This window comes from Cricetulus griseus, assembly GCF_003668045.3.
Source record: "Cricetulus griseus strain 17A/GY chromosome 1 unlocalized genomic scaffold, alternate assembly CriGri-PICRH-1.0 chr1_0, whole genome shotgun sequence".
In the NCBI taxonomy this organism is placed as follows: Eukaryota; Metazoa; Chordata; class Mammalia; order Rodentia; family Cricetidae; genus Cricetulus; species Cricetulus griseus.
The window spans coordinates 35,397,098-35,406,847 of NW_023276806.1; the positions used below are offsets into that span (position 1 = coordinate 35,397,098).

The following is a 9,750-nucleotide window of genomic DNA, read 5'->3' on the forward strand; positions in this document are numbered from 1 at the left end:
GCTGGGTGTGCAAGATCATGACTGTAAGCCCAGCACTCAGAGGGCAGAGGCAGAAGGGTCACTCAGAGGGCCACCCTGAGCTACTGGGTAAGACCTAACCAACCAACCATTGAGGAGAAGGGAAAGGGAAAGGAGAAGGAGACAATTGTTAGAAGGTGGTTCTGAGTCATCAGGATCCGTCACTAGGTAAAACCAAGGAAAGAGAGGTTTAGGCCAATATAAGGAAGAAGTTCCCAGGTCAAGGCTTCACGATGCGCTGGAAGCCAGCAAGCCCTCTTCTCCAGCAGGGCCCGAGAGAGTCATGAAGTTTCCCCTTCCAAGACTGTAGGATGTTCCTAGTCATTTTTCTTGAAATTGATGTGTAGAATAAAGTTCTATTCCATTTTTAGCCCATATTTTAAAAATCAGACCACAATAGAGAGATTCAGACTTGGCTGAAAACGAGTGTGTGTACAGATGGATAGAAAATGTGGTGTTTTAGCCAAGAAACCCCAGATAGGAGCTGTGCACACTGACATGAGAGTTCACCACAGAGTAATGAGCTTTACAAAGATAAGAATAGCATATTTCTTTTTCAGTGCTTGGACTCCTCAGTCAGGTCCATGTAACTAAACAGGCCAGAGCAAGACAAGGACAATGGAGGGGTGATGTTCTGGGACCCTATCCTGTCACCTCAGACGTGTCTGAGACAAGCTGACATGAGAGGTAGTTTGAGGACAGCTGAGGGGTCAGAGAGGGCTATGACCTGACATGCTCAGGAATTCTGGAAGGGGAAAAATAAGCTGGCAAACTGTGTGGGCAAAGAACCAGGAAATTTTCTGCCTTGTGCCTACAAACGGTGTGTGTTTCTTCATGGACCAGGACAGGGCAGGAGCAAGGGAAAACCAAGCTGCATATTCACCATGGAAACCAACAGCTACAAGCTAAGATAGACAGCTACTTAAGTGAATGCCAAACGATTTACAAATTACCTCCTAGAATGAAGAGAAATTGCAATGTCTTAATTGTTGAGATGAAGTACAAAGACCAAAAGCAACTGGGGACAAAGGGTTCATTTCACTTAGAGCAACTCAAGTTCCATTCCATCACTGAGCAAGTCAGGGCAGGAACCTGGAGTCAGAAACTGAAACAGAGGCTGCTTACTGACTTTGGCTTCCTTTGTCTGCTTTCTTATATACCCGAGGACCATAGCCCAAAGATGGCACCACCCACAATGTACTGGCTTCTTCCACATCAGTCATTCATCAAGAAAATGCCTTTCAAAGTTGCCTACAATCGGTGGAGTTATCTTCTCAATTGAGGTGTCTCTTGCCAGATAACTCTTGTCTGTGTCAAGCACACACACACACACACACACACACACACACACACACACACACACACACCCCACAAAGATAAGCAAGCATCAAGAACCATGGGCTATGTCCTCAGGGAGCAATCTTTGCATTTATCCCATAAAAGCTCCCCCTCAACTGTCTGTCCCAAGAAGGCAGTGTTTACTGAAAAACTTCCTTTTCTCTCTGATTGTCTTCATCCTTGCCCTTCATCCCATGGAGTCAGAATTAGCAAGCTGGGAGAGAAAAGAGAGGGTCCTACATTACCCCTTCCCTTCAGCAGGTGAGCCTCTAGACTCCATGCGGAAAGGGCAGGAGCCTTCTTCGCTTTGAGTTAAAATTAGAGCTTGGACGGGGTGGAGCCTTCTAATTCAAAATAAACCTGGTTTGGGTAATTTGAGTAGCTACAATAAACAGGATGTTGGGACCTGCTGGGGTTGGGCAGAGAAAAAAAAAACAAACTTCTTTCCTTTTGTTAGACAAAACTTCAAAGGTAATGGAGAAAAGAGAAACAATTTGATGAGGTCACCACAAAAGCCAACTTGACACGTTAGCTACTAATAAATGATAAATACTCTCTTATCAAAAGAACTTTCATTCGGGCCAGGCAGGACAGCTCAGTGGGTAAAAAACAGTCTCCATCCAAGTCTGCCTTGAATTTAGTCCTAGATCCCTCAGTAGGAAAGAAGCCACTCCTGAAAACTGTCCTCTGACCTCCATTCTCAGGAAGTCGCATATCCTATACTGACACACACATGATAACAAATAAAACAAGTGACTTCTTTTTATTCCTTTGATAATGGTAAAGCACACAGTGGAGGCACAGTCCATGGGGTCGTGCTGGAGTATACCAGATGAAAACTTCAAAACAGAAGAAATGCTTCTGGTATTTTCAGGTCTGTTAGTTGTTTCTGCATCAAAGTGTGTCTCATGGTTTCAATCACCAGCTAAGGAGAGAGCAGCAGGAGCCTTGAGACAGAGATGGAAAGAAGTTTATAACACCAATGAACAAGATGTGGAGATTTAAAATTAGGGATTCAGGTGAACTCGAGAATAGAAGCGTTTTGTATTTGGGGCACACACACACACACACACACACACACACACACACACACACACACACACACACGCAGAACTGTGTACCTAAAGGAGAGTTATTTATACTGTAATTACATCTCCAACCTACGATAATTTACAAGTCTGTCCTCTATGATCAGCAGTTAAAGGTCATGAAGGCGCATGTGGCAGGACCATACTTGGTTTGTTCATTGAAATGATGACTCTTCCCTCCTCACAACTGACAGTGCCTTCCTTCATACTGGGCAAACGTGCATTCCAGGTGGAATTTCACTTGCTCTTCAATATGATTTTTAATGTTCCCCCTCAGAAAGCCCTGCCTTTCTCTTTCATCAGCACATCTCAAAGTTTTACTTTTCTCTGTACATATTTGACTAAAATATTTGTTTTAGCTGATAAAACGCCTCATCTGGGATATCACTGAAAATACTTGGAACTTTCCATTTCTATTATGTTTTGATTCCTCTTAAGATTTTCAAAATAAGTGAGTTGGGAGGAAGAGCAGAAAATCAATTTCTTTCAGCTAGTGTTTTAGAAATATCATACCTCAGAGTCTGTCCTGTGTTTCTAGACAGTCCTGGGTTCCTCTATCTGCTACAGTCCCCTCAACTCTGGTGTTGTCACCACTGGCACATACTAGAAGAGCTGACCAGATGAGTCTGCTGCAGGTATCATTGGAATCTAAGAATTTTCCCAGAGACTCTGGAGACCAAAGGTGGTCAATCCTCCCATAGACACATGCTGTGGGGTCAGTTATTTCTCTTTCACAGACAATCTTTTTTCAAAGTTTAGAAACAAAACAAAACAAAACCATTTCTCCTATAAAAGTAGGTAGTGTCTTTTCACTATGTAATTGTTGGACATGCCCTGGTCCTTAAATGGTCCTGGATCCTGTGGTCCAGAACATGGAACTTATTGTCTCTGTGTCTTTAGCTCATAGAAAAGTGTTTGGAAGTATTAGATATTCCATAAAAGGTAATAAATAAGTTTATGGAACTAAACTTAAGTAACATAAAATGTGTGCAATTTTGTTGTCAAATTTTAAAATGTAGTGTAGGTCAAAGGTGATGAAATACTCTGCCCTCTCTATAGTGAGGAGGGTTTGCCCATAGCTCTGGATTAAGATCAAGACATCAGTTGAAACAAGTTTTGCTGGAATTCAAGCATTGTAGGCAAATTTTAGTAACTAAAAGAAGAGAACCAACATTTACTGTATTGACACCTTTATTCTTTGTCCACAAATCAAGAGCCAGTCATCTCCTGTGGTATGCCTGTGTGTCGGGGTGGGGTGGGGGGTATGTTGAAAAGCAAAACCCAGCTGAGCCTGAGACATTTTTGCTCAAAATCAGTGTTGCTATTCACTTATTTGGTTATGTGAGAAATGTTTAGAAACTGGGACATTTGAATCCATCTTCAAGCATGGTCTTTTGTTCAACACGTCTCCTCTTCCTCCCCCTCCTATTTTGTAGGTATGGAGTGGGTGTAGGTGTGGTTTCTTGAGACAAGTCGCATGTGGGTGTCCAGGCTTGCTTCTAACATTATGAGGCTGAGGCTAACCTTGAACTCCTGATTCTCCTGCCTCCAGCTCTAAGTGCTAGAATTATAGGTAGTTACCACCAGGCCTCGCTAAGATGCTTTGATGCTTCCAAAGTTGACTCATTTTCCCTTGCTTCTTTTCCTTGCAGTTTGTCTAAGTGAGTCTCACGTAAAGAGGAATGAACACAGGAGAAAGTACAGAGGATAGTTGGTGGCTAGGGTTCCTAGGTGGCAGGAGGGCGAAGGGTCAAGTTTTCAATAAGCCAGACTGCTATGGATTAGCCAGCCAAGCAGAGAGCCAAACTCTGAAAGACTCTGGGATGCAATAAAAATAAAATTGGAGCCAAAATACAAATGAGACCAGCAGAGTGACTCCCTTAGAGACAGGGGCCATGCCTCTCCCTTGGGAACTAAAAACACAAGAGTTTGGTGACTCAGGGCTACAATCCTAGCACTTGGGAGGCTGAGTTAGTAAGATTTCCCAGAGATCAGCCTGAACTACAGAGTGAGACTATGTCTCTAAAGCAAGCAAGGAAAAGAGAGGAGAGAGAGAGATGATCCTCATCACATGAATAGTTTCTGAGAGGAGAGATGCCCGTCACTCCTTCACAAGTAACCACTTCTAAGTAGCTTTTAGTGGATTCAGTGAACCAAAATGAGTCTAGCAATTAAAACTAATGGGTTCTCTGCCACTCCACCCCAAATAGGTTTTTTACACCAATGCAGCAAGCCAGATGAAGTCAAATAGAAAAGGTATAACAACAACAGGTTTATTTGAGCAAAGCAACTCCAGGGTGAGTTCTCCAGTCCCAGAGATCCAGACCAGAGAAGCTATGCCCACAAATGAAAGCAGAGAGACTTTATAGGTTGTAGGTGGTGGTGGTGGTGGTGGAGATATGTATCCACCACAAGCTGGGTTTGTGCCCAAGTATGGTCAAAAGCTGAGCGCTTTAGGTGGGGACTTGAGTGGCTGGCAACTGCAGGGGAGGAAGCTACAGTAGCCACCAAGAATGCCCAACTGGGCTTTTTGGTGCCTTCCCTTTATTCAGAAACTCTCTGAGAAGGCAGGGTTTGGAGAGAGAGAGACAGGAATGGGGCTCTCCAGATTGTTCAGGGGTGAGTTGGAGGTTCCAACCAAACACAAATATACTTGGAAAAAGTAAAAGCTATAGGAATTTGTGGCCCATTTCTGGAGTTATTTCTGTTTTGTTTCTTTTGTGCCAGGAAAAACAAGACTGGAATGAAGCAGGTGGCCTGTGGGTGTATGAAGGGCAGAGAGAAGGGAAGGTCCCAGTGGTGAGCTTACTCCTGGGAAAGACGTCTGCAGTGTGAACTATGAGAGCAAAGAGGCATGACAACAAAGAGGGCCAAAAGAAGGTGTGGGGCTTCAGCAGCAGACCAGAGCTAGAATGAGTGAAGTAAGACAGCCCATCCAGGCTTCAGGGCTGAAGTGCTTGGTAACCGCACTGTGAGTGCTTTGCCATAATAAGAACAAACAGAAGCGAATGAGATGTAATAACATTTTCTCTGTTCTTAGGAGAGTGGGCGCTCCCTTTCTCTTCCTGGAAAATCAGCCCTACCCATCATTTCTGCATGTACTTGGCAGTACCAGCCGGCTCACAGTTATTCTGGCAAGCCGACCCTCAGGCTGGAGAAAGCTAACAAGAGACCAACACCTTGGGAAGCAGCAGCCAGGTCTCCCCTTGGTCTAGTGGATGACGCCTTCAGACCCCGGAGCATCCAGGAATCTATTGTGGCGAACGTAGTCTCCGCAGCTCAGAGGAAGGCGCTTACAGCGTCCCAAGAGGACTGGAAAGAGAGACTGTCCTTTGCCCCCCAAACTCAGAAGACCAAAATGAGCTTCTCTGAAAGACAAGAGTATAATGCTCCATCCCCAGTCAACAGCCACATGTCCACCCACTCCGTATACGGTTCCCAGTCGCCATATATGTGCTACAGCCAGGAGTCCAGATATGACCCAAAAATAATGTCCATGGAGACCAAGTCTGAATATGGTCTTCCATTAGGTGGTTGCAACTATAACCCACAGCCACGGGGGTGGAGACAACAACCGTGAGAGCCAGTGTGACAATTCTGTGGGTTTTCATTGCTTATGTTAGTGATCCTTTGTAGGGTTCTTTACTTCTTAAATAGACTTAAATCCACTTTTAGTCCTGTGTGGCTTTCACGGATCATTTACCTGAGTGCACATGTGTGTAAACACACAAGTGTGGAGCACTTCCTTGTTTCCTGATGCCTGAGGAACTGCTTGGAAGCCTAGAGTCACTGTGAGCAGGGTGTGGTGGAACACACCCAATAATGAGGCAAGGCAGAACACGAGGAATTCAAGATAATCCTCAGGCACATAGTTTGAAGCCAGCCTAGGGTACATAAGACCCTGTCTCAAAACAAACAAACAAACAAACAACAAAGAAAAGCTCTTGCATTGATGTTTTAGCATTTATATATAGTTCAAAAATCTTAATTCCATCTACAAGGAGTCCCATGTAAGTCAAGTTCACAAAATTAAACTGAATGCAACATTTTCTTCTCCATGCTTTAGTCCAATAAGGAATTATTAGGATATGGTATATTAATTACCAGTAGTTCTAACAGCAAGGGATATAAAATTATCTTTTATTAGTTTTTAAGTTAGCATACAAAGGAAGGGGTTTCATTTTGTCATGTTTATATGCATGGACCATTATGCTTTGCTCCATCCACTTGTCAGCCCATTGCCCTTCCCCATGCCACCAGCCTTTCCTCTGACTAGTCCCCACCCTTCCTATCAGGATAAATTCCGAAGGAGAGCCTGACACGAAGCATAATAATTACACAGAAAAGAGTCTCCTTGGCATCGTTTCAAATATTTCTCCAAAACATTTTTTAGGTGCAGGTCAAGTGTTTTAGAAGGCTTGAAACGAGATGTTCCATTTGCGACAGTGCTTTGCCATGTAGCCCTGGCTGCCTTGATGCTCCTTTTGTAGCCCAGGCTATGCTCAAACCCATATCTTGTCTCAGCCTATCAAGTGCTGGGATTTCAGGTGGGCAGCATTGTGCCTGGCTGAAATGGGGATGTTCTTAGACAGGGATCTGTCAGAGTCAGGGAACTGCCCAACTCAGATGGACTTCGGAGGAAACAGTACAATAGATGGGAAGCACAAATCTAGGCATTGGATTGATTTCCAATCTATTTAAAGCCAACAGCCTGAGACAGGAAGACTTGAGTTCAATTGTTCTCATTTGTCAGATGAGAAGGCTGGGTTGTCTCATTGCTTAGGTTCTTAACAATTCTGATATTGTGAGATTCTCTCGGTAGACTGACCTTTGATGTCTTGCTCATCACATAAGTATCAGATTACCTTTAGGAGTGGATGAGGTCATTAGTGCCATGAAATGCGTCACCAAAGGTCCCAAAAGGAATTTCTAAGTGGCGGGTTTTGTGTTATGTGGAGTGAGGGATGATGTAAAGATAAAATATTAGTGGATCTAAGGAAGTGGTGGATGAAGATGCCTGTCATTACCCAACTGTTGTTCATGACCACTTACTTGGTTACAGAAAACATGCTGGAGAAGCATACACAAGGGCTGCTTCTAGGATGTTCGGAGGAAGTTAGATGGCTGACTCACCTCTCCTGTAACCCATGCTTTGTAAGCATGACCAGGAGGCAGGCTGAACAGCTGATCCTCACTGCCATGCCCACAAAGGGTTAAACACTAGGGCGTTCAGAGTACTCCATATCATCATCAAGTTTACCAGGATGTTTTTTAATTGAAAAATTCCTGAATATTTAATATCTTCTTGTCTCTCAAAAAAAAAAAAAAAAAAAGGAAAATTGTGCTTAGTTTTCCTTCCTGACTCTACCTTCATCTTCTCATTGTGATGATACCTTTCACAGAATAAAAATGAGCCATGAGGATGCAGACAGTCTCTTATCTTAGAAGTTTTTAAAAACTTTGAAGAAACCACAGTAAGTTCTAAAGGTGGTGTGAGTGGCCAGATACTTATTTGTTCAATTAGGTGGCAAGAAAATGGATGACTGCTTCCAAAATTTGATTGCTAGCCAGGTATGGCTCCATCATATGCCTGCCCCAGACTCTGGGGATGAAGAAAAGGGACTGGCAAAAATTCCAGGCCAGTCTGGGATATAAGTGAGACCATGTCTCAAACAAACAAACAAAAAACCAAAACAATCAAAAAAACAACAGCAACAATAACAACAACAAACACACATACACAAAAAAACCCAACAGCAAAAGTTTCACTGTTAATTTATATAAAATTGATATAATGTTAATTCCCTTAAAGTATAAAATATCATTATTGTCACCTATGAGTTTTTTTTTTAAATCTTAAAAGAATAACGTCAGGCTAGTAGAGTCTTAAGAATCCTGCACATCTGATCTTTATCAGGTTCAAATTAATCACAGTGTTTGAGTCATTCTGGATTAGGCTGTTTCAAGAACTTGGGACTTAACAGAAAAGATGTTATTTATTGGGTCCACATTCTATCCTGCTACATTCTTTTGTAAAGCCCTAGGCTTTATTTCCAGCTGATTCACATCACACTCTTTGCTAAGACTCACTAGACTCAAAAGAAGAAGATGTTGTAGATATTATGTTATTATAAAAAGCGTTCACTCGCTGCTTGCACCACACCAAAACTAGCATTTGCACTGCACTATCTGAACTTATCCTATGCAACAGACAGGCTTCACATTCTGTTCCTGAGAACACGAGTGTCTTCATCAGTCAGTGATGCTTCAACAAGTCAAACTATGTAGATAACTTTGCAAAGCAAGAATGCCACTGCAAATCAGTACCAGGTCCACTGTGGGATTTCCCTCTAGTTGGCTAAAAAGTGATACAGTTCCATCACTGACATTCAGCCACCCTGAGATCCAGGCTCTTACAGTTGGGAAGATGTTGATAACTACTGGTGTAACAAGACTAAAATGAGTGGGTCTCATTTTCCAAATAATAGTGCTTGTACAGAAGAGCTGTGGCTTTGAAAGGAATGCCCACATTTGTTGCAAGACACATTTCAATCTCCAGAAGCTACATAGTGTTTTACTAAACCTGCTCTAAAGGGTGAGCATGCCAATCATAGAGACATTAATACAGCATTTCCTCCCAGTGAATTTGAACACTGTATCATTGCATGGGTGTGGAGCATTAGTTAGTAGGTGATTTAAACTTGAACTCTGAGTGTGATGGTGGCATAGATCCTTGTCCCCTTGTTTTATGAGGATGTCTCATGTTTGACAGCATCATGCACCCTGAAGAGCATACACTTATTAGGGTTTAATCATAGATATGTATGTGTACTAATGACTTAAAACTTTGGATAAATAAATGTATCAATTAGGGACATTAATTGCAAGAATGTTTCTTTAAAAGATTTTCACACTTCATTTCTATTCAAAGCAGAAGTAACTGCTACACAGTTCATACTTTGCTATCAAAAAGAAATCTGTTCTCTGGCTAATTAGATTGTCATTTCTATTTTTCTCTGGCCCCAAAGACTGTATGTGAATGACTTGGACTGAAAATCCAAACAATTTTAGTAATAAATGTAACATGAAAATCAAGTCAGGAGCCTTTCCATTTCTTCCAGTGTAAAGATCATTTTGAGTTATTTTTCACTGCAAAAGAGATTTCTTCCTGTCAGGTACCTGGTTTGAAAATTTCATAAATTTTTCCATTAAAGCTTCTAGACACATAGTAAGGATTTCACATTGCATGGCGACATTTTGGCTATGTTTTTAAATCTTTCTGTGACTTTTACTAAAGCATGGCAGA

General features: G+C 42.3%; 1 protein-coding gene across 2 annotated transcripts in view; it reads left to right on the top strand.

Annotated features, from left to right (window-relative positions):
* Nucleotides 1-9,509, top strand: part of Synpo2 (synaptopodin 2) — a 154,994-nt gene extending 145,485 nt beyond the window's left edge. The window contains exon 5 of one of the 2 annotated variants that reach the window (XM_027395656.2): nt 5,485-9,509. In XM_027395656.2, the coding sequence (XP_027251457.1) occupies nt 5,485-6,024 (540 nt within the window). In that variant the 3' untranslated portion in view covers nt 6,025-9,509. The remainder of the gene's footprint in view (nt 1-5,484) is intronic. The other variant, XM_035451676.1, reaches the window with a different exon arrangement.
* Nucleotides 9,510-9,750: the final 241 nt, after the last annotated feature.